General features: G+C 40.1%; 1 protein-coding gene across 1 annotated transcript in view; it reads left to right on the forward strand.

The window, feature by feature from the left end:
• The window catches only part of LOC117468351 (heterogeneous nuclear ribonucleoprotein C-like), a 41049-nt gene extending 14777 nt beyond the window's left edge, over positions 1-26272 (forward strand). Inside the window, exons 3-7 of the mRNA XM_034112415.2 lie at positions 16932-16982; positions 21796-21965; positions 22489-22602; positions 23708-23865; positions 24511-26272. Coding sequence (XP_033968306.1) covers positions 16932-16982; positions 21796-21965; positions 22489-22602; positions 23708-23865; positions 24511-24549 — 532 coding nt within the window. The 3' untranslated portion in view covers positions 24550-26272. The remainder of the gene's footprint in view (positions 1-16931; positions 16983-21795; positions 21966-22488; positions 22603-23707; positions 23866-24510) is intronic.
• The last annotated feature ends 133 nt before the right edge of the window (positions 26273-26405 follow it).

Raw genomic sequence — 26405 nt, forward strand, 5'->3', positions numbered from 1 at the left:
ATAGGCAATCTGCAGTCAAGAAAGCGATGTTAAAGTTATTTTACGACACCCTTTTTTGTGCTGTACATATTTCTGTGACATCACTCTGACACAGGTGACTACCAGCTGTTATTACACCCACCCACAGCTAAATCTGTATGCACTACATCTTTATCATCTTTTTAAATCCTTACAGTTATAAACATTGTTTTGGAAAAAGAGAATGCACAGGGCTTTAGACATTCAACTCACATATTGTTAATGGGAAAATACAGCATGTTGTTGCTTCTAAAAACATGTCAAATAGATCTGACATAGTGCTATATCTACCCCCACCCTTACCAATTTCCCATTGTGGATGTCAGGTTATGAAGATGAACTGTGGACAGGTTTGTGTGACTCAGTTCAGGTACTGGTACAATAACCATCCGTTGGGATACCACATGTATTACTTTACAGGACAAAGGGGTAGCTGTCCCGTGTTCACTGGCTTGGCTAGAAATCATTGCCGCATTTACTTGATTTTTGCTTTTGATATATTCAAAACATCAAGTAATCGGAAAACAAGGGAAAATACATATAGATAATCAATGGCCTACTGCAGCATAACTTGTTAATTTGTTTTATATTGAAAAACACTCCAGTTTACAGTGATGAATTTCGCACCATTTAGTTTCTCCTCCCAAATAGCAAGACCATTCTGCTTGTGTCTGCACATCTGTGAAATTAAGTTAAATGAAGTGTGGAGAGAGTTCTAGGTCTGTCTTGTCAGTATTTTTATTGGGAGAAGCAATGTTGTTCTGGCCATGTCAAAAACTATGCATCAAATCAGGTCTTCTTATTGACTGTAGAACAAGCATGAAAGCTCTTACTTGACACATGTTTAAGTCCCTGGCTTAATCCCATCAATACAGCAAAAATGTGTGTTGTATTACATACATCTATAAATTAACCCCGTACACACCTTTTTCCAACATTTCCAAAACCGACAATCCCTTCAGTGCATCCATTTATACTGCGTCTAACCAGATGTGTGGAGGTGGGAAAGTAGGCAGGATTTAAACTAGTCTCTTAGCATTATGTTTTTCATTCTTACAGTAGAACTACTTCTGCCTCTTTTTGTTTGTAAAACCAAGCCTTTTAGGAGAGTCTTTTCGTCAGTGTGTGTACCATTATCACTTGTACAATTACTTGCATCTCACCCTGCCTTCTAGTGTAGCCATTTAGAACAGCTATAAACACTTGTGTTTCAATGTGTCAAACCCAGCATCCTCACACACTGAGTGAGCAAGTGGGTGACGACCATCTGCAAGAAAGTGTATAGCTAAGACGAGCCTTTCTAAAAAAACAACAATCCAGTAACCGTTCATTAAAGCTCTCTGTACCTTTCCCTTCCACTTTATCGGTGGTGTCACTGCCATTTAAATGTTTCGATCTGGTTTCTCCCTCTACTCTTTGTTGGCGTTTTTCTCTGCCCGGATGCACAGACAATGTGTTGTCTGCAGTCCACTCCTGTGAGAGGGTTACTCGGGGTAAAGGTCAGCGCAGTCAGAGGTGAATCTACTGCCGGAGAAAAGGTCACTGTGCAGAGACGGGAGGAGAGTGCATGGTTTCAGGGCCACTGCCACAGCTTTTGAGACGGCTTTATCATGAATAAAGGACATGGGTGGATAGAGAGAGAAGGGATAAAGGAAGGAGGGAGAAAGTGATATGGAGTCTGTAGACATGATGCTCTGTGGAGAAAGGTTATGAGTCAGTGGTGCTGACACCAATAGCTCAGGGCACGATGGAAAGATGACCAGGACTGCATAACTGAGGAAAATATTTTTACATTTCAGTGTGTGTGTGTGTTTGTAGGTGGGTGTGTATATGATGGTTCATGTCCATGTGTTCTGTGGAAATGTCCATTACCAAGTTAGATGAGTTATCTCTCCATTCCTGCAGGCTTATCACTTGTTGGTCCCTCTGCTAATGAAGTCATCTCTATCCCTACTGCCTACTCTACACTGGGAGGAAAAAAAGCAAGGGAAGCAGGTGGGAGATGGAGAATAGGAGGCATGAATAAGGATTGAGGCAAAAATACACGCAGGGTGTAATATAGTACAACAACATTATGTTTGAAACAACTGAAATAGAGAGGAGTGGATAAGAGAGAGAAAAGCTGAGAGAGAAAGAAATAACAACAGTTGCGGAGAGTGAGGGGTGAAGAAAGCAAAGAAGGGAAAGCAAGTGAGCACTGCACTGCGTGTCATTGGCCCCCTGGCGTGAACAATCCATCTCAAATTGATCTTCCAGCTCGGCCCAGCAGGGCATTCTGAATCAATCTCAAATTGATCTCAGTGCCAGAGGTCGGGAAAACTAGCAGTGGAGCTTATCAGAAATATAGTGGTGCTGGGAGGATCTGACAGGGAAACTTATCACACTGCACAACAGGAAATGGGCTCTGAGCCCCCGGGGCAGCGAGAGGACGAGCCTGCTCCCTGTGTACACACACACATGCACGCACACACACACACACACACACAGATTCAATGTCTCTGCGTGTTCCCAACACAACCATACACTGACACATGCTCCACAGTGTTCAGCACAGTACTGAGGGTATACTGTGCAAAGACACACACACACACACACACACACACACACACACACACACACACACACACACACACACACACACACACACACACACACACACACACAAACACACACTAAAATGTTGACACACACACACACACACACACACACACACACACACACCGCCCAGGCATCACTATATACCTAGAGGCTATTTTGAAAAATAAAAAGTTTGTGAGAGCGTAATATGTCAATATATTTTAAGTTAGACAGGTGAGATTTGAGGCCTGGAGCCTTAATGGCTTATAACACATTTAATGTGTCCTTAGCAAGGCTGTGTGAAAGGCCAGAGGAAGGACGATCAATACTTGCATTTAGACGTTCAGTCAGCTTAAGGGAACAACCTGCCTCTCCAGGGTTCAGTGAAAAATAAAGCCATATAAACAGTTGTCCATACGTGACTTTCACCTTTTGTTTTTCTGAAAACACTTTCAAAAAATGTAGTCCAGGGGTGAAGGAACCTCATCCACGGCCACAGCTTTCTAAGCAAACTGCATACTCAGAATTAGGAGCTGAGCTTATGATATTTGGTGACCTTTGGAGACGGCAGTGCAATGTTATTACTGTCTAGTGGTCAGTGATCCCATTTGTGTCTCTTAAGGAACTGTAAAGTGTATTTTTCTCGCTGCTCGGGTCACCAGATTGAAGCTGACAAACTTTAAAGAGCACTGCAAGTGAGCAAAACACACAGAAAACTAGCTCAAAATTGGGTAGGGGGGCAATACAGACAATGTGTTACTTTGGTGTACATCAACAATTATACAATCTACTTTCCAAAAAAATATTATGCCTCTAATTTGTTGTCCGTGTTGACATAACCACTGGGACGTTGATTTATTTTTGTTTTATTCCGGGTAGAGGTCATATGATAGGGCCTTGGTGAATAAGTGAATGATATGTCGTTACTGATAAGACCCGATCAGGAAGCAAACGTGGGTATCTATCTTTGTCTTTAAAAGTTCACATGTCTGCCCTTCCAGACTAAACACCTCTACCTGCATTGATCCAAACTAAAACAATTTTAGCAACATTTTCAAAAGTTCATTTTCGGGTTTCAAAATGCCAGAATAGTGCCGACGCCAGGAGTAAACACAGCAAAAGTCATGCTTTCTGAATTGAAAACGTATTGGTGTTGATTCAGCCTGAGGGAGTGCAGTGTAAATGAATGAGTGAGGAGGGGAGGGGTGTCTTTGAGCCTGTCAGCAATGGGGAGGCAGCAGGAGAACCTTTTCTGTGGCCTGGACTGGAAAAGCTCTCTGTCAGCAGAGAGGGGTAATGGGGGTTAGCATGGTGAATAGAGGGAGTAAAAATGACTGAGTACAAAAAAATATGAGTGTGTCAGTACAAGTGGTTGCGTGTCCCAAGTGGTACTACAGAATATTGGCGACCCCAGTGAACCTTGGGATGCATACATGCACTCACAATACCAAATAATAATAGTCACTCTCTAGAAACCTGCAGCATTTAGTGATTTGAATAGTTTCTTCCAAAAGTCCCATGGGAAGGGTAAATAAGCAACTCTGCAGTATCAGCTTCCACGATACGAAGACAGATGCTGATTTAAAGACAGTTGATGTACTGGACACCCTGTTGTGACTTGGCACCATTTTACGTTAATGAATGCTTCAGCAAAAACAAGCCAGACCTTATTTTGACCTTTGGCCTCCATGAGGGACACACACATGCAGAAACACACACTCACACAGACCTCAAAGTCACCTCCCTGCAGCTTCACTGTGCAGTCTTACCTGTGATGCCTACTGATGAATGCCCTTCATATAACACATACACTGCGTGCTGTATTATTACACAGACCTCCCTCTGTTGACTTCATTCATAGTCCTTTCTTTACAGGAGACATTTTGACTCGTCGCAGCAGGAAATGTGTCATCATCACTTTTCACTATTTGGAAGGTGTGTCCTAATTATACCATTCTTAAGAACAACCTTGAAAATAGTTTATTTGATCTTTTTTTTGTGTACAAACACAATTTGTTAGGATTGTTCACTTGTCTATCTCCTTCAACAAATCCTGGTCTCTCTCTGCCTCTTTCAATCTCCAAAAATCGTCCAAAATTGAGGCATATGGTTGTTGACATAGCTAATGTTATCTGAGGTTAAAGTTGTGTCCAGTGAGGATCACTGACTGCAGTCTGAGGTGTACTCGGTAAATGTCGGTCCTGTCGATCACAGTTAAAGCCACAGACCGCTCTTCTGAGATCTTTCCAAATGGCAGCTGAATATTTGAAATCCCCCTTCTGTTCAGATCCACATACACACTGTCAGAGTTTTGGTATTTTCGCGATAGTGTCCTTACTTTTTGACTTTACTTTTAGAAGCGAGTTCATTTTAGCTCAGTGTAGCCATGCTGCTTTGCCCTTCATGCGGTTGAGCTGAAGTGACTTTAGCTTTTTAATTCTTCAGTAATTCCAGGACAACAGCATAGTTCAGCACATGGAAACGATGCAGGGGCTTGACAGAGTTGAAAAGGCTGAAAGGATTAATTTCTCCAGGCAGCCCTGGGTAACCTTTTAACTTCTCGCTCTAAGTCGGTTATGACGGGGATATTCGCCGCTTTGAGAGAAAGTGTCTTGATAACTGTGCTCCTCAAGCTCTTTACGGGTAATGGGTGGAGGGGAGGGGTCTCTCTGAGTGCCCTGGATGTCACCTGTCACCTTACTGCTGTATAATGCTGCTAATTAGCACTTAATAACCTGAACTCTGAAATTTCCAATTACTGCTCCCTGCGAGACCCGGAGCTTTTTGATAAATGGCATGGAGCTAAAGCATTTGGCCCTCCTGGAGAGAAGCCACACAGTCAAATACGAACAATCACACGCACTGCATCACTAACGGGCAAAGGACATATTAACCAGCTCTCTTTTACACCTACCTCTCACTCCCTCATGAGCCCCAACAACAAGCTTTATTTAAAAAGCGCTTAGTAAGAAAGAAAGAAAAAGTTAGGTAGCCACTTTGCACATTTTGTTGCGTGTTGAGTTGTTTGCAGATGGTCTCAAGTCACGCAGGAGAATTGGAGTTATCCCACTCCAAACACTCTGCCTCCAGGAGGATTAGACCACATTGTTGATGCTACTGAGAGGTACAAATCCCTGCAGCACGTACGCATCCAGTTTAACCCACACTTACATATGCACATATTTATGCATAGCAGACATACCTACACCCACATAATGTACGCACACACTCGTACCGAAATGACTGCAGCACACACACAGAAGTAGATTATACTTTATGTCTTCCAGTGATTTTAAAGCCAGAGTTTTTGGTTTCTGTGATCTTATTTTTAGACTTGCTTTGTATTTCTTTATCAAACAGAGGCCAGGTGTAGCTCCTGATCCGAATGGGTATATTTATTGTAACTGTGACAATAAAACATGTACAGTGTACATTTATCCATATCCTGTCCTGCAAGAGTGCTACATGAGCAATTAATATAAAAGCTTTTTGGGCTTTTAATCACAGCAAAGACGAGAACGGTTGCCTGATTTGAAAGGCAGCTTATATTAATCTTTTGTTTAGACAGTTGAGGGTCATCCTCTCCTCTCCTCTTCTCTCATCTTATCTCCTCTATTCTTTACTGTTTTGCAACATCCCTTTGTTTCCCCTTCTCTTACGTATTTGTTGTTGAAACGCTTCTGTTCAGTCTTTTGAACCTATTCCGTTCAACCTGATCTCACCAGAATGCGTGACTCCACCACGACTCCTTAACACCACAATGCGTGGTGGAGTCACGAACTGTGTTACATTTGCGTGTCGGCACCACGCAAACAACCCCTGTAAAGTGAATGAGGCTCCTTTGTCGTGGTGCACACACGCATTTCTACAACGTCCCGCAGTGAGCTTTTATTCTATACAACGTTTTTTAAATCTACTTTATAGCGTGTGGTAACTCACGGGAGGCTTCTTTTATTTTATTTGTATTCATAATTATTTTTATTTTTCGTCAGAATGTAAAAATTACATTAGTTACGAATTTGTGTTCTCAAAAAACAGTGCATTGTGTGTAATGCAACTGTTAATTTTATTACATTAGTTTGTTTTTAAGGAAGGCCAGAGCTTCAGCTGTGTCAAATAGATTGTTCCCTTTAGTTAACGTTATTTAAAAGATAATGATCATGTCTATTACGAGCGTCCATTCCCATTGGATAACGGAGAATTTTACACCCGGAAGTAAGTAGCCTATTCTCCTTACTGTCGATTGATTTTACAGTGATATCTGCACTACTCATCGACTAAAAAACACCAAATTGTCCTTGTTAATTACACAACATTGATTGGTTTGAATTGTGTACAATGCTTTTGTATTTTCCCCCTTCGATTCGGAGAAACAAATATTTTTTCGGAGTTTTTGGACGGCAGAAGACACTACACTACCCAGAATCCTCAGCTATCGTTTGGGACTACACCATGAACCCCGTGATCAGCCCTCAAGCTCTTTGATTGGTTGACCTCCAACTGCATTCCATATGAAAAAAAAACGTTTCGTAAAAGAGAAAATCATACTTTATTCAGCAGTGCTTGCTTTACTCTTTGAAAGTCATCACATGAATGCATTGTAATAAATGGTTGGGCTGCATTAAATATTACACATCTGTCTTAGTTCTTTATTTATCTACAGAGATCGGGCATCAGAATACACAGGAAACTATTCTTTTACCGTTCTGTTTTAATTTCACAATAAAGTTAGTAGTAATATTTTGTTTTGATATTATTGTTTTTTATTAACTACTAGACGACTGGGTCATGTTAATACCATCTTTTTTTGGTTGCTATGGGTTTTTTCCATCGCCTTTGTGTTACAAATATCAAAACAATAACAAAATAATATTCGTCGTAAACTAAACCGGAAACAGCAGTATATTTTATTTTGTTAACACTGTAAACTTGACAGCCTTTTAACCTATGCTTTTAACCCAAACCACCTACTGGTTAAAGCACGTTATTACACGTTTAGAGTAATTGCAATGCAGGAAGATTGTGTTGGTTTTTAATAACTGTTTAAAATGCCTTTTTCTTAATGTCTTTCATTTTTGTAACGCACTTTTGAATGTGTTATATTTTATGAAAACATTCAAATATTAAGAGTACATACAAAATAGTGGGAAAGTAGAAGGTCAATTATATAAATATAGAATAGAAAATATCAAGAAGATACTCAAATGATATCTAGAGTAAAACAGTTTAGTGCCTGATAGGAGGATGTGCTAACTAATAAGGCTTTATTTAAAGAAATGTGCAGAATACGACAGTGTAATGGTGGAAGTATACACACATTGATAGATGTCTTGTAATGCACTGTTGATGAACCTGTGACCCAAGTTTGTCATTCATTGCATAACTACGCTATTGTGTATATGATATGTCAATAAACCTTAGAAAATCTTGAAATCTTGAAAGGGATGTGCAAAATAGCAATTATATACAGTCTTTAATGAACTATTAGAGAATAACGAGTAATGAATATGCTTTAAACGGATCTGCAGATAAATATGTAGTCTTCTCAATTTCATTTCATTTCAAACCTTTATTTAACCAGATTGGTCCCATTGAGATCATAGATCTCTTTTTCAAGGGAGACCTGCAGCATATAGGTTCCACATGAAACATAAAACAATAAAGGACATTATACATTATATTTACAGGATACATAGTTATAGACATTTACAAGTGCCCATTGTATCAGCAAGCATTTCATTTAGCCAAGCACCAACTATCAAATATCTCGCCTGATTGTTGGCACTTGACAATCACCTTCACTGAATTTCATTCAGGTGTAACTAAAGTCTGATTTAAGGGTTGTTTATATTTCACATCATTAATCCAAATCTGTAAAGTAACTACAATAAATGTAGTGGAGTAAAAATACCAGGTTAACCTTAAAGAAAGCCCTCAGGATTATAAAAGACCACCATCACCCCAGCCACAAACGGTTCTGTCTGCTGCAGTCTGGCAGGCGGTACCACAGCATTCGGACTAAAACCACCAGACACAGAGACAGCTTCATCCCACAGGCCAGAAGACTATTAAACACCTGAACTTAGAAATAACATTCATCTGGCTGCTACTTAGAAATTATTTATCTAATATATCATATTCCAATCACTTGTATATAGACTCTTATTGCACTATTTCACTATTTATTCTGTGTATCTGTTTTATTGCGTAGCACTGTTGGAGGAGCCTGTGACCTAAGGGGGGGAGGAGGGTAGGACACGTTCGATTCCTGTTTTGAATAGTGTGCCGTAGATGGGTTTCATTCCATTTCAAAGTCCTTTTGGACGCTCTGTGTAAACGTCGCGCATCCAATCACAGAGGTTGAGGACTGATCACGGGGTTTGTCAAGCTAAGCACATGGTGTAGTCCCAAACGATAGCTGAGGATTCTGGGTAGTGTAGTGTCTTCGGCCATCCTAAAACTCCGAACAAATATTTGTTTCTCCGAATCGAAGGGGGGAAAATACAAAAGCATTGCACACAATTCAAACCAATCAATGTTGTGTAATTAACAAGGACAATTTGGTGTTTTTTAGTCGATGAGTAGTGCAGATATCACTGTAAAATCAATCGACAGTAAGGAGAATAGTCTACTTACTTCCGGGTGTAAAATTATCCGTTATCCAATGGGAATGGACGCTCGTAATACAATACAGAGGACATGATCATTATCTTTTAAATAAGTTAACTGAAGGGAACAATCTATTTGACACAGCTGAAGCTCTGGCCTTCCTTAAAAACTAACTAATTTAATAAAAATCACAGTTGCATTACACACAATGCACTGTTTTTTGAGAACACAAATTCGTAACTAATGTAATTTTTACATTCTGACGAAAAATAAAAATTATTATGAATACAAATAAAATAAAAGAAGCCTCCCGTGAGTTACTACAAGCTTATAGTAGATTTTAAAAACGTTGTATAGAATACAAGCTCACTGCGGGACGTTGTAGAAATGCGTGTGTGCACCACGACAAAGGAGCCTCATTCACTTTACATTGGGGTTGTTTGCGTGGTACCGACACGCAAATGTAACAAAGTTCGTGACTCCACCACGCATTGTGGTGTTAAGGAGTCGTGGTGGAGTCACGCATTCTGGTGAGATCAGGTTGATTCCGTTGCTTTTGGATCAAAGCCATGCTGCAAATGGTGACATTAAGATTGAATGATTACAGACTGTAATGACACTGTCTGCTATCCCTTGTGAGAAAACATTTAAAAACACTGTCTCGGATTAGTACGTTTTGTCAAATAGTCAGTTTTCCACGATTGTTTGCTGGTAATGATGCAAGTACACAGGCTGATTTAGAATTTCTAGGCTCATTATTTCCAACTCTAACATTCTTTGGCTAATCAAACGGTAACTAAACCACGCTACACCCGCCTCTGCCACGGCCGATCCTACTGCCTCAGTCAGGAATGTCCACACCCCGACAGCTGTAGGAGAATCTGACTCATTCCTCTCTCCGTCCCAATCCTCCTTGTCTCTTTAACAAAAGCTCCACTCTTTCTCACCCTCCCTGTCCTCTCCACTTTATCCACTCTTGTTTGAGAGCTTTGGCAAGATCTGCATCCTCCTGCCATTTAAGTGTTAGTTTACCACTGATGAGTGCACTTGTAATGGGACAAGAGGGATGCATTCTGATCGACGAATTGAAAAAAGCGTTCTCTTAAGGGACCCTCTTTATTGAGTCTCCTGGTCTGTGATGCATGTCTTTTGTCTGATATGTGCCTGCTATGGTTTGGCTCATGTCCTGGCTCCTGTCCAGTGCCGTATTGATGCAGCAGCACTCCCCAGCTCCTCTCTTTGAACTGCTCTTCCGCTCCTCTTTCTGAAGATGTGGCTGCAATCAAACCCAAATGGCTGTCAGCCATTCAGAGCTACTTAAACCAAAGTGAGGAAGGATGAGTGCAATCTGACCTTTATCCATGTAGCTCTATTTCTCCGACTGAATAAATAGCTCTCTGGCTATAATTCCACCTCGATGCATGTAGGATATAAGTTTATGAGCTCCTGAGGTTGCCATTACTCTCCTCTCATGCTCCGGCCTGTAGCTGTGCATCACTGAGCTGCAGCACATTCACTACATCTAAATGATTCAGACCAGTGGGCCAAGCTGTAATGGATGTTGAGAAGCAGATTACATGGTAATGTGTTATTGATCGACTACTGTCCGGCACACATCATTGATTAAGGCAGCAGAGTGTGTGATCACTGCATGTTTAAGTAGGATCTCAGAAAATAATAAAGATGCTGTTTTTCAAATGCTAATACAACCTCCGGACTAATTATAAAAGCTGCCATGTGTGTAGGGGTCATTATCAGGAATCAATACTTATGATCTTGGTAATTTTATACTGCGATATTGATACTATTGATCAAATAACCAGATGGAAATGTCAAATATTGGGAAAACAAAGGCACTTAATTAAAAAAGGTTGTGTACCCTATATTACTATTAAGCAGCCTTGCTTATTGATTTGCAATATTGCCTCAATGTCACCAGAGATTTTAAAGGGATGGTGAGTAGTGCCTCGGTGTAAACAGAAAGGTCACTGACTTGCAGGAAACATATGTCTTTCGACCAAAGCACGTTAGTGTAGCTAGCTGTAGCATCATATAATTTAGATGAATCAATAAGAAATATACAGTTTCCGTCTTGTTATTATCCGTGTGGCTATTCTTATACATGTGTATGTCTAATGCAGGTGAAGTATTACAATTTAACAAAAAAACCAAGAAAAAGTCAGTGAGTAAAATGTAGAGAATAAGAGCGACAGTGATTACATGAACGGCAAAGAGGGAGTAGATTAGCCCAGTCTGTCCTTAGAGAGAGTCTGAGGGAGAGAGAGGGAGCTGCCAGCACTCCCTTTATCTCCCCCTCCTCCCCCATCAAAGCTTCTCTGCTCTCATCTTGATCATACTCGCCCTAACATCCCATGGTATCTCTTTCCGTCTGTTCCACCTCTAATTGTCAGTCTATGAACAAAAAAGTAGTTTTCTCATTTCTGATTGAACAGAAGAGAAGTCCCACTTCACAGTTTTTGTCATTTCTTCTTGAATACATGTTCTTGTCAGTCTCTTTTGTGTACATGTTGGTTGTATTTCAATGTGTTGTCTCGTGATTATACTGCTTTGTTGTGTCTTTTTTTGTATTTTACTATGAATGTGGACAGGGGGCCATGTTGGCTAGAAAAAACACCCATCGGTGGCTTCGGGTCCTATATGATGCTTCATATTCTCTTTAAGATACGAGAAGATACTTGTTTCTAATTCAACATGTCTTTCATAAAATAGGACACAGTAAGTTCTTTTTTCCTTTCCCTCAATAGTCTTCATTCCTAGCTACTTGAATGTATTTGGACATTCTGTAGTAATTGCCTCTATATGATTGGCTTGCAGGTGTGTGTCAACGTTTTACTGTGTAAAAACACATACTCCAATCATGGCAAACATTCACTTTTAGCACACTTTGTACTCTACAGTTAACAGTCTGTTCTTAGCTTTATCAGCTTTATCACATCTCAATGCACTTTACCTTCACAGGCAATGTAACAACCTTTTTTTGTCCTGTGCCTCTTAATCATAAGATATGTGGCTCTTGGAGTCACTGCTTAGTCCTAATGGGACACTTTGAGGGAACATCGAACCGCTCATAACCAATAGTGTATTTGTCTCCTATTCTGTAAATCACATACTTATTGTTTATAGTTTCCAGTCTCTCAGACCATTTCTCATGTATCAACCTGCTTCCTGTTCATCTATGTTTGCCACATGAAGAATATTATCAAACCAACTTTACATTAGGCTACCACAACTCAATCTGCACTCATAACTTTATTGCAAAAATGACTGTCTTTTCCTTTTTGGTCACATGGAAATCAGAGAAAGAGCATGAGACATTACATTTCATTTGTTGGATACAAAAAAGATCCTTTCTGCACACTCTTAGCAATGTTTAAACACTAGCTCTTGACCTTGAGTGTTATTTGTTTGCGTTTGGCTAAGGATGTGGGGTCCTGTTGCTCCTACATTCATAAAGTAATACATATGTAATTATAGCAAAAAAAAGGTACTTAGGCAGGATAGGAACTACATCAGGATAGGAACTACATCAGTCTGAAAAAGTGAAGAAATAAAAATGATTCTTGAGATTTATTTCTGAAATTGAAAGAATCTTACATAAAACCAAACACTTCTAAATCGCCGTGGCAAATATAGAAAAATGCATGGCCCCCCTTGCTATGAAAATTGCTATGAACTTGGACAAAAGCCTTAACAATTCAGAAACTTACTCAGGTACTAAACTTGAGATGGTAATTTCCAGATTTGTATATTTAACTCCACCAGTAGATAATGGGGAGAGGCCAGTGTTGGAGTAATGTGCTTTCTGTGCCTTCTCTTTGTTAAAAGATGAGCTGCAGCATTTTGAAGGAGCTGAAGGCGAGCTGCAGCTCCTCGGCTGAAGCCAGCATAGAGAATTACAGAAATCCAAGCGTGAAGACACAATTTTATTAATTTTCCTCTCATTAAAGGAGGGGAATATGTCTCATCCAATAATGATTTCCGAACAGGGAAAAACATGACTGAAGAAGTTTGTTAATATGTGAATTTCTCAAACAGGATTTAAGACAAATAGCAAAAGGGAAGCGTGTTGTCTACAAGATCTTATCTTATTTACAGTTGTTGTTCACAGTTAACAGGACAGAAACACAATGGAAATCAGAGAGAACAGAGGCCTTTAGTATTTAGACAGCATTACGATGAGCTGGGGTTCACAGGTTCGAAGAACTTGGCGGCATATTTATTTGCAGCCTTATTGTTAGCAACAGGCACACCATGCAGCAATAAACCCATCTTTGTATTCACATGGAAAATGTCAGGGCACAACAGGACTCTAATCTTACTGCATTTGCTCATATGTCTAATTGTGTAACAACAGGTGAAATGTCAAAACAATGGCTCTGGAACACAATGAGGAGCACATTAACAGTATTAAAAATGGAGGCTGACACATAACATGAGCCTTACTTAATCCTTTTTTACAATGCATGCTGGGAGGCGTCCCTAAACGGTTTGATCCTGACTGTTGAGGAACTTAACTGCGCCTCGGTAAAACAAATGTATTTGCTTAGTTACTGCAAAGGAAAAAAAAGGTCTGGGAATTCTACATTTACCATAAAGATAGTAAAAGATAAAATAAATATTGATGTAGATGTTGCTCTGCATCAGATGTATTTTAACTAACATTAAGCCTTATCTATCTCTGTGTTACATACATAATGATCTTATTGTGTTGAGGAAACCTTATTGTCAGTGACAAAAGATTGTTTGTGTTTTTTCTAGATTTTGAATAACTCAAAAATGTGGTTACTTTCAGGCAGGGGCAATATTCTGGTTTTATTTTTTACCAACATTTATATATATTGTATTATCTTTAAAAAAGGTATCTGTCCAGTCTGATCACTTCACAAAGAACTGTTGACAATGTTGTAAATGTATCGTAAAAGAAGTGAAGGACAAAAGACTATTGCAGTGAATGTGTATCACGCAAGATGTCACCACAATCGAGAAAACAAGAATCTCACAAGAATGTCACTTTGATTCATTGTTAGCGGGATTTAAATTGCATCTGTCAAGGCTCTAAGCCAAGTGAACTACATCTCTAATAATTCATCACGCACGCACGCACGCGCACACACACGAGGTTCTCCAATAGATTCAACTGCAGTGAAACTGATGGTTTTCTGCCCAACGGCGGGTGTGCATGTTTGAGGAAATCTATAGGATGCTTTGTTCACTAACTGCATCTGTTCTTTTGCTAATATACACACACACACACACACACACACACACACACACACACACACACACACACACACACACACACACACACACACACACACACACACACACACACACACACACACACACACACACACACACACACACAGGGACAGGCATGCCAAGGCTGAGATGATTTATAGCCAGCCATGTCTAATGGATTGCCTTGGCACTTGAGAAATTATGAAAATAAATTAATTAGCCTTTAGTGACCCTGCTGTCCATCTGCCCCCCCCTTCTCTCTCTCTCTCTCTCTCTCTCTCTCTCTCTCTCTCTCTCTCTCTCTCTCTGGATGTAATTAAGGTCTGTATGGATTGGGCTAACCTGTCCATTTAGCTTCACTTAATCATATGACATATATGATCTATACTGTTTACATTGACTTTTTAATTATTTGTTCAAATATGTTTTTAAGTGAGATAGAGAAAAGTACGGTGGCCGACAGGCGCAAACACGCTACAACACATTTCCATTAAGAGAAACACGCTGCACTTTCTTGTGTGTTTTTGGCACATTAATGTTTTTTTATGTGCATTGCTTTTGAAACGGCAGAGTTTTTGTCTTTATGGAAATGTGTTGGGCCTGTGCAAGTGACAAGAACAAAAAGGTTAAAGTATAAAATAAGCGTAATTATTTAACAAATTATATTTTGACAAAATTAGAGCCAATGTGAGATCATCAATAGGAGTGAACAACATCTCCCCCTCAGTGAGGATTTCTTCTGGCTGAAATCACTTGGAAAGCAGAACTCTAAAACACCATGTACATTTTTAATTGATTACTAGAGGACAGTCTTAACATTAGCTTCAACAGAATAATGTTGTGGTTTCCTGTCTTCTGAGTTCTGAAAACCAGCTGGTATGAGACAGAGAAGAGTCTGTGAGAGTAACGCTGACGAGACGCGAGTACAGTCCAAAGAATAAGTCTACACTTCAGATCCAAAATAAGGAGGCGTGTGGTGCAGTGGTTGTGCATTGGTGTTTGGATCAGGTGGTCACAGGATCAAACCCCACTGCAGTCAGCATGTCGTTGTGTCCATTCACCCCAAATTGCTCCTGTGGGGATTTCCCACGGTATTGAGTATGTAAGTCGCTTTGGATAAAAGCGTCTAACAAGTGACATGTAATGTAATCCAGAGACCCACACACAGCACACAGCTTCATACAGCCCGATGATGTTTAACTGTACGTGTGTGATTCTGAATGTGGAGTTTTCAGACTAGTCCACTGCTGTTTTTCCTGACGTAAAAACAAAGCAACCAGAAGTTCTTCTGTAACCAGGAGAACCACTGCCACCTTGGGTGATCAGCAGATGGCAAGGATTGTGGGGATTTTAGTCTTCCAAAATATGTTTAAGTGTCCTCCAAAATCCACATACAAATGGCCTATATTTTGTGAACATGGGCATGTCACTGATTTGAATATAAAACTATGGAAGCATGATTTTGTATTTTTGTTGGCATCCAATATGTCAAATGTTCCTGATCACCACTTCCCAGTGCCAATAAACACTAAAGAGAACATCAATTCTGTGTTGGAATCATACTATATATGCCAACTGCTATCTCAATAGCTTACAAGATGTTGCAGACATAAATTACAATGGGTACACAAACAAAAGTGAATAATGTATCCTTGAATGACGTCTCAGTTTATCGGCATGATCATATCTGGTCGATGGCAATATTTAATTTCCAAGACTTTTATGACGTGCTGTTGCTTCATACCTGCTGGATGTGTAAGTAACAACATCCTATATTACTTCAAGTGGCCTTGCAAGTAAATAAATACTGATTAGAGAGTAGTTGATGAAGCGAGTTCAAACAAAATGGAAAGCAGAACCGATAAATTAAAGAATGACAAAGACAGATTGAAGGGAGTGAGTCAGAGAGAGACAGACGGATGGTGAGAAACATGGAGGGATTATTAGCGACTCTGTGTGCCAACCAGAGAGGAATGCTGGCGTCTGTCACACCAGAATGTGATCTCGCTGCGGCTTAGTGTCACTTTTCTGTCCTCCACTTCCTCAGGTATGTATTGCCGGTACACACTGACTACTCACCCATATAAATTCTCTCCTGTCACATCACTCACCTGCCTCACTGCTTGCCTACCCAAGCTTACACATAGAGATGTTTGGTGAGTGGTACAGTTGGCACAGAAGCCAATTTCTATGGATTTTCCACCTTGGATGCTGCAGCAAAACAAATCCAATATCTTTTTCTAGCTGGCTGGAGCTCATGAACACTGCATTCTTTCCAGATGAAGTGATTGTACCATATTACTCTGTTGAGGCTCACGCACATTTACACCCTGACACAACAAACAAGCTTACTGTTTGTTAAGTGAAATGTGTTATCGCCCCGGTGAAAGAGCATCTTGAAGATGTTTACGAATACTTTACCAACCACCCCTTCTCCATCTCTGTCTCTGTCTCCATCTCCCCTGCAGATCTGAGTTCGACCTGGACTATGACAGCTATCACGAGGACTACTATGACAGGTACACGAGTGGCAGCTCACACACCTTATTGTTTGTCTGCATGTCACAGGACGCTCAAGAAGGAGGCTCAAGTGGATTCTTCATCCTTGGTGTCTCTAACAGTCTCATCTGCCTGTCGTTTTCGGCCACACTGCTCAGTCATCCTGTCTTTACTCACAATGGTGCCTGTTACCACTCAACAGCCATGCACGTACTGCATGTCACACACAGAACACGCAAATGCACACTTTCTTTGAAGACACCTAGATGGTTCAATGTCCATTTGAACATCCAAACTTGTGCTACAGACTCAAATCATTTGCTTTAGTTGCATCCATTTAAAGTAAAAATGGTTTGCTTGAATTTAAAAGGCAATACAAAAAGAATATATAGTGGGAAAGCTCTGAATGACCAAAGTACTATATTGACATACTGAACAGTATGCGTTGTATATCAATACAAAAGATCATTTCCCACTTGTATGCCTTTATAGAAATGAAAGCTAAGGTAAGACAATATTGCTACATACAGATATTTATCAGTACGCATTTGACTGTATTTGTCTTTTGTGCACGCGGTCAACCCAAACTAACAGAAGACTTATTCCTCTCAGTCTCTGTCTAAAGCAAAGAAAAATGCTCTTTATTTCACCCAAATTGAGGGCATAATAAAAAAAAGAAAAGACAACCTTCACTGAAAGACTTACAAAGCAAAAACACTTAATTGTTGGTTGACTATATGGTAGTGTAACTTAAATGCAGGCATGTAAAGCTGGCTAAATAAAAATGTTTTAACTGCCAAACAATGATGTTGTATGTTGTGAAAATGTCAGAGATTGGTGGTCGTTTTCAGTGAATCTGCATTACTTTAGTGCCCACAACGGCTTAACAATAATCATATACATGTATAAGGGTTACATAATAAGCCTTAAAAACACAGTACTGATTATGATTATAAAGGATGTTAGATTACAGCTTTTTACTTTTTTTAACTGCAGAACACACTGTTGTGCAGTGTACCATCAAGTGCAATGGTTAGGTAGATGAGGTATTTAGTTGGACTGAGAATGGTTCTGTATTATTGGACCTGCACTGAAATTGTGCAGGGACCTTTACCAAATCCCCCAGGTCTCAATCATAAACAATCCACTCGGCATATCTGAATAAAAGCAAGTAGTCACATAACAGACACACACACACACAAATTCACACAATAGAATATACACCTTGTTCCAGTGCATTTGTGCACATATCGATGCTCTGTTACTCTCAGTAGCTGTCATCTTTTTTTGCATTCGGTATGCCTTACTCTGCATTTTTTTTACTTTGCTCAGGGGGGTACACTCACTACTGATTTTCAATTTGTTTTTAACACAGTGCATGATTATGCCCCATGCTGTTGGCTAGCACAACTGACAGCTGTGTGTGTGTGTGTGTGTGTGTGTGTGTGTGTGTGTGTGTGTGTGTGTGTGTGTGTGTGTGTGTGTGTGTGTGTGTGTGTGTGTGTGTGTGTGTGTGTGTGTGTGTGTGTGTGTGTGTGTGTGTGTGTGTGTGTGTGTGTGTGTGTGTGTGTGTGTGTGTGTGTGTGTGTGTGTGTGTGTGTGTGTGTGTGTGTGTGTGTGTGTGTGTGTGTGTGTGGGGGGGGGGATATGTTTGGGTATGTGTGTATATTTTCTGTGTGTGCGCACATGTGTTTGCCTCTGGGTGTGAGTGTGTGGGGATTGTGTGTGGTTGTGAGTGTGTCTTTTTGTTTCCGTTCTTGTTGTTTTGTGGAATAACAGTACGTGGGAAAAGGAGAAATTACTCTTTTTATCTTCTACTGTCCTCTTGTGCGAACAGCGAACACGATAGAAAAGTGTCTTTCAACACACAGATAACAGCCCCAGCTGACAAAACTGCTTTCCGTGTGGGGTCTAATCCATAGAGAAAAACACTCTCTTCTCACACACACTCACACACTTTTCTGTAATCCTCACTCGTCTACAGTCTCTCCATGTCTGAGCTTCCATTTTCTGAGATGACACTTCAAAGCCGGTGTAACAACACATTGTCTATCTGCCCCCGCAAACAGCTCTAAAAGACTTTAAACTCCCCTAAGTCTTTGGTCTCTGTGTATCCCCACATGGACAATGCTCAAATCCTCTTATCTCACACTTAAGAAGGGCCTAATATACTTCATCCTTATGTGACATTGTGATGCGTATGACTATGTGTCTACTCTGGATGTGCAAATACACAGTATCAAGTAAAGAGGCTTTAGAGAAAAATAACCAAACAGAACACAATATGGCAAACTTTTCAGGAGGTCGGGCTGCTTCAGACTGGCTAACAGCTCTATCAGTAAATCCACATTACTGTCCGACTCCAAGTCCTTGGAGCTGACAGCTTGCCTCCCTGTTGTTGGCGGCTGACGTATTACAGCAGGAGAACTGTTCTCTCATGGCTGCGCAGAAACCATTTGGGCTGTGCTCAGACTGTCCTCCATCCAGATTTATACAGATTGTGACTAGATTGAGAGAATATTCAAACTGTTGTTATCTGCAGATCTGGAAAGCACTCAATTCAATTCCCCCATAAAAAGTCCACGATGTTGCCATTGTCTTGAAATGTTACTTATATATTTGTATTCCTGCAGTAGACACTCACATTAGATATATATTTGTTTGTATGTGGCTGAATCCTGTCGGGATATGTTGTCCATGGTTATAGCTGTTCAATCATTTTTTGTGGAGATTCAGCCAGAACTATGAGACCCAAAGCAAAAACTGTCGCTTCTGCAGCTTCAGTAGCTACAGTAGGAGGCTCATTGTCTCATAATGCATGTAAATGCAAGTTTTATCAAAAAGTTAATTAATTAATTATTAAATTGGTTTATCAAACCTTCAGTTTTCTTCCACTTATCTAGACCTAAGTTATATAATTAATTATTATTTCTAGGAATTATTGTCATAGATAGCTAAATAAATGATTTAAATGTCAATGAAGTAATGTTTAATTGAAAATATAATGCCCTATTGTCCGTATGTCATTCTTTGAACAAAAGCAGAATGAAAAATACTTGTTATTCTATGTAGTATTAGAGTGTCTTGTAGTGGCCCTATTACTCTTTTGGGGGGGGGGGGTTTCCCTTTCCTGTAGTCTGTTATGCGTTTGTACATGTAAATGTTCTGAAAATGCCTAAATCCTTGTGAGTTTCTCGTCCACACACTCCCCCCTCCCCCCTGCCTGAAACACCTCCATTGGACTCCTTTGTTTACTTCCGTAACATAGTGACATCACTATATGACATGTGTGCTTCTATTGGCTAGCGCTCCAACACATTGTACATCAGGGATCACCAACTACATTTGTCCAAGGGCCAACATTTATCCAATACACACTTTCGCGGGCCAGCAATTTTTATATAGCCCAGAATGTTGACGTTGTTGTCCAGGGAGACAACAACGTCAACAACGCTAACGAAGGATCACTTCGAGGCTACTGTCCCGCAGCTCCTGCTTCTCTGTTGGACTCTGTCGCAGCGGGGCTACTGCTGCGGAGCGCATAAAGCAGACTCTTCACAACGAAGGAACACTCCTTCTTCAGGGCAGGGAAGGCGACGCAGTACGCAGTCTACTGTCCCGCAGCTGCTGCCTCTCTGTTGGACTCCGGCACTGCACATTACTCACGCGACGTTGTAAAAAAAAAATGAGTGGGGGGTGAACGCACTAACGCCACAGTCACCCCCGTCATGCGGGCCGGATGAGAATGTCTGGCGGGCTGGATGTGGCCCGCGGGCCGCCAGTTGATGGTCACTGTTGTACGTGACATCTCTAAGTGGGGACATCTCTAAGTGGCTGACCAATCACAACAGAGCTGGCCGGCTAACCAATCAGAGCAGACTGGGCTCTGGTTTCAGACAGAGGGTGAACAGAGGTGCTGCAGCACAGGCAGTATGAGAAAAATAAAGAGCTTTTTGAACATTAAAGCATGGAGACATGTCACAGTAAAAGCGCAAATTACAATTAGGAAACCTGAGAATTAGCATAACAGGCCCCCTTTTAAAGTTTAAAAAGTAACATATTTATTTTTGGTGAACCAACAGAAACCCTGTGTATCCCTTTGTGTTATTTAAAAAAAAACAATGGGATGTACCATTTATTTCTAAGGGCTACAATTAGTTAGACACATTAGTCTTTCATAGATTTGATGGGCCTAGTTCCCACACCTCCTGCATTGGTGGTTGTGGTAGCCCTTAGCTCTGGTATAGCCCTTAGCCCTGCTGTTGGGTTCAATGTGAGGTCAAATCACTTTCTGCTTCAATCACAAATTCACATCTATTATAATAGTAACACACACACATAGACACACACATACACACAAATACAGACACAGTGTGGGTTCTTTAAGCACTATAGAGTTTGGCTGTGTTACACCCCCTGTCACCAGCACTACGAGCCTGGCGGAGAGCTATTGATTGGCCCTGACAGAACCAATTACATTCAGTGACAGATAGAGACATGGAGCTGTCCGCAGGGAGGAGGCTACACGAGCGCAGGAGAGACAGAAACCCAAATAGAAAGTCTAAGGACCATAAAATATAAATATCCATATTTATCTATGAACTGCTTCAACATATACTTTTCTTCACTGAAGATGTTTCCTTTTTGGACAATTTTTTTTCAAACTTGTATCACCAACTTATTTGAGCCACGGCTGGGTTTAAGATATTTCAACATTAGGCCCAATGCAATTACTGAGTTGTACTATTGATACCAAAACATTACTTTTCTCCTCAACTGATTTGAAGGAATTCTTGTTTTAATGTTTTAAAATTGTATCTCCCACATTTTTAGGGCGTATGACTACCAGCGTGTGCCCGCCTCCTTGTCTCCTCTGTCCCTGGGACCCAGTCTGGCCAAGCGATCGCGCTCCTCCTCCCACTCCTCTGGGCACAGACGCAGTCGAGACAGAACCCACTCCAAAAGCTCCAGAGCCCAATCCTCTAATTCAACCACATCCAAGTGTGAGTAATATGAATGGAACAAGTCACGAAAAAGGTTGCACTAGAAGCTGCAGATTTACAATGTTTCTCTAAAACTCTAGTCAGTAGAATGCCTGTCTGTATGAAGAATTAAATGTCAACCTCAGATTAATACTTTTGTATACCCATCCCTCAAGTATAAAGCAATTGCAGGCAAAGTATGCTGTGTGTAGTACTTAGAGCACACACTGAGTATTGAAGTTCAGTCAACGGTTTTTAAAAAACCTTTCTGTGATGTTCCCGATGAGAGAAACGTCGCAGTGTAGAACATTTATTGTAATCAAACCCCTTTTATGACATCTAAATCTGATCCTTAGAAATGGGATAATTAATTATACTCATGCTGCCCTACTAGTTCATAAAATCTAAATAATGCCACATGCCACATTTTAATATATTATGCCCCATAACCCAATATGTCTAACTTTAAAGGTCTCCCTGAGAGATGTCCTGCTTGTGTAATTTCTTAATGTCCTTTACGTTTTCCCTCTCTCCATCCCTGCAGTGGGCATGGAGGAGTTGCAGGTGATTAAAAAGGAGCTGACTCTGATAAAGACACAGATCGATGGGCTGCTTGACAGTCTTGACAGGATGGACACACAGAGGAATGACCACAAAGGTGAGACACTTATTCACAAAGACAGTGGAGGCAGGGAGATCGAATGATAGATAATCTATTCACACATCAAAAACCTTTTAAGGCGGACTCAGGCAATAGGCTACTTTTAGATTTGTGCTTGATTATCTCCAACAGTCACAACCCCAATCAAAATGATTTAGGATCGGTGCCGCAGGGGAAACTGGGGAATAAGGAATGCACTGCACCACCAGAGCCACTCCCTTTTTACCTGACAAATCAATTCTTTTTACTCCCGTCAGGTATTTAAAAAACAGAATAAAGGCTGATAGGAACTGGAGTGCGTTGTCTGGTTTAATGCTGTGAGCGAATTCTCGAATATGCTGGACAAACAGTGTGGTGGAAGGAACTGGTGAAGCTTCAGAAAACATATCATATCATGAATTGGAACAACAGCAGCTCAGTGTGCATGAAAAGAGCTTCTGCTGTCCTCATGTGGACATTAGAAGCCAATACAGTTTCCGCACCTGCCAAAAAGACTAACAACCCAGGGAAGGAACAAGGCAGAGCTTTATTATCCTTCCCAAGAAAATTGGTTTTGCTGGAATCTTAATTAAACTGATCGTAAACTAAAGCAAAGCTTTTAATTTGTAGTCCACCCTCAACTGAGCACTATATCCACAATCACTGCTGCAAGCTCTTGTACAAAAAAAGAACCTTAACCTTGAGTCATTATCATAACATCAGGCTGAATAAATAAACAGACAGTGAACTAAAATGAGAATGTGTCCTGGGGCTAATTTAACTGACGGTGCAGACCTTCAGGGAAGTAAGTGTTCTTCCTACTTTGAATGACCTTGGGCGTGTGATAGCTCTCATCATCATAGCCTATTAATTTATCTCCGGCTCGACTTGATTCCCCTGTCTGTCACTATCTAGCTCTGCTGTCTCTCACTTCTCTCCTGGTATCTCCTTGTTTGTCCTTCCTCTTGTCACTCCCTCTATTAGATTCTGCCTGTCATCTCGTACAAAGTCAGTGGGATGTGCGCAGGTTTTTGTATTTGACCCACAGAACACATGTATTTTCTTTATCCTCTAAAGAGCTCAACACCTAAACTCCATGTGTGTGTTTATTCCTGTGTGTTAGGGTCTCCTCTGAGAGAGGACAGTCCAGCTGGCTCACCTAACGCTCTGTCTGCCAGCAGCCCCGAGCACTCCCTCTCCTCCCTCTCTCCACCCAGCTCTCGTCATCGAATCCACCGAGAGAAACCCGACCAAAGGGAGCTCGATGATGACCGCCACACGGTAAATGCACCTGAAGGCTGTGCGCACTGGTTCCTTCCCATAGTGCTTTACAGCATGATGTTAGTTACTCAGAATCAGAATCAGAAACTAGTTTATTGCCAGCTAGGTTTACACATACGAGTAATTTGCCTTGGTGTATATGGTGCATAAACACAGTTAAAGAAGATACATTATAAAAACTAAAACAAAACCTATTTAAAAAAAACATTAGAATAGATAAATATGTACGTATATGAAATATAGATATAATTGGTTACTGGCGATATTCATGACAACGGTCAAAGTGGAGCTGCACTTTTGGTGACTTTGTTTTAGGCAGAATGTCTGTGGGTTCATATTTTGCTACATTCTTTTTTTTATTTAGGACAATAATACACAACAACTCAGGTTCCCACTGAAATTGAAAAAGATCTTGAGACCAGATAGTAATTTTAAATTAATTACTATTACATTATTTTAAGCTTTCCCATTAACAATGTCAAAGAGATGTGAGGAGATGAATCTACGCATGAGGCTCTGCTGTGGTGAAATCAATTAATGCTTGCTCCATTAAAGAATACTTGGCCATTGTGAGATTGCAGTACAATGAAACGTCCCTTTGTTTTGTCTCTCACTGTCCCGTCTTTGTCTGCCTGTCTGTCACAGCTGAGCAACCACAGCTCTGACCCTGAGGAGGAAATATGAGGGAGGAACATGAGAAGACACAGAAGACATGGATTAAGTGCCAAACATGAAGGAAGAGAACAACAACGCCCAAGCAAACGCTCATATCAGAGGCTCAACTCCCTTCCAACAGGGTGTACATATCAGACAACACAATACATTTAATTGCATCATAGCAGCTTGGTTTCTTTTACTTTAGAGAAAAACTAAAGCACTGACAGAGTTGACTAATACAAACTGAGTACATGCACATCTGATTGACTAGTATGTAAGGACAGTGTGTATTTGCTCTAGCAGCAGCAGGCATTTCTAATAATTTGTATAAGAGGGTTTGCACCAACACATAGTATTAATCCAAATAATACAGTGTTACTCCAAATGAGACAATAGGGTTTTCTGATTAAAACTTTGTTTAAGCAGCTTACCACCTTCGTTTAAACCAGGCCGCTTTCCATTATCAGACTGTCCATACAAAAAGTATTATGTTTCTGTTAGAGGTACTACAATGGTTCTGCTGTTTCACCAGTTTCTCCCAAAAACGGATTTCTTACATCTTGAATTAGCTGGAATACAATAAAATATAGAACCAGAAATATGAATGCAGCACAGGGGTTATAAACCATGTAAAAAGATTACATTATTATGATTTTCAGAATTATGGGTATATCTAGAAAATGTTGTGCATGTAATGAGAAATGAAAAGCTCTTCTGTGATTCCCAAATTATTTTAACATGTAAAAGCAAAAGAAAATACTGTCAAATTTGATATTTTGTTAATGCTAACCCTTTTTCTCTTTGTTGTATTCTTCTCAGAAATCAGAATTGAACTAGTCAAAGTACATCACAGTAATACTTGAGGGATGATAGTCAAACTGATCATGCAGGAGAGAAGCTGGTTGCTTTCTGGTTATGAGTATCAGAATACATACTTCTGTAAACCAATGTCTTTTGTGTACTTCAAACTTATTAGATGAGTATTACAACTATTTTCCACCGTGTATTTGGCACTTTTAAGACATGCAAAGGCCCAGGTCTGTGTAATATTGTGTATTATTGTAAACTTTAATGTAATTGTTGAACCGTCTGATTTTATTCTTGTTTTAGGACTTCTCATGTTTTTTTTTTAAAGGAAAACAATCATGTTATTCTTATGGTGTTACATGTTTTTGTTTGCATTCTTAAGATAAGCCAAGTGAAAATACTCATTGTCACGGTAGTAAAAGTATTTTCATATTGAGTATAAGTACAGTACATGGGAGTGTGTTTTTATTCTGATGAACCAAGAGCGACATATAGTAAAAAAGGGATAGAGAAACAAACAAAATCAAAACAAAGTTTTCTTTAATTGATCATTATTTATATTAAAAAATGCTGAAAGCTTCAAAATTTGACCGCTAAAAGTGTGCAACTAATCCAAATTGTAAAAGTAATTCGAAATAATTGATTCTATACTATATTCCACACTAAACAGAGGAAAGCTGGTTTACTGTGTGTGTTGTATTGAAGGCTGCTGTTTGTCTGGTATATAACATATTGTTTATGGCATTTTTTTTGCGAAAATATTGAACAATCCTCCCAGTATAGGCTACTCTCTTTAACAGCACATGAGATCCTGCTATATAACATACATAATAAAACAAACATAACTATTCAAATCAGATCAGGAAAATAAGTTTGAATTAGATTCAAGTTAATTGTTAAGACTAATATACTGATGTAAAACTTATGTTCAATTTGCTGATGAAGCCCATGGGCTATGGGAGACATGCGTCTTAATAGTAAATACTTTCAGTTCTGGATATTAGCTCACAACTGTAGGCCTACTATACAAATCCGGTATATGCGCATGTCGCAGGACTAAATCAAACCTGGCTGCC

Source organism: Pseudochaenichthys georgianus, chromosome 3, assembly GCF_902827115.2.
Source record: "Pseudochaenichthys georgianus chromosome 3, fPseGeo1.2, whole genome shotgun sequence".
Taxonomy (NCBI): Eukaryota; Metazoa; Chordata; class Actinopteri; order Perciformes; family Channichthyidae; genus Pseudochaenichthys; species Pseudochaenichthys georgianus.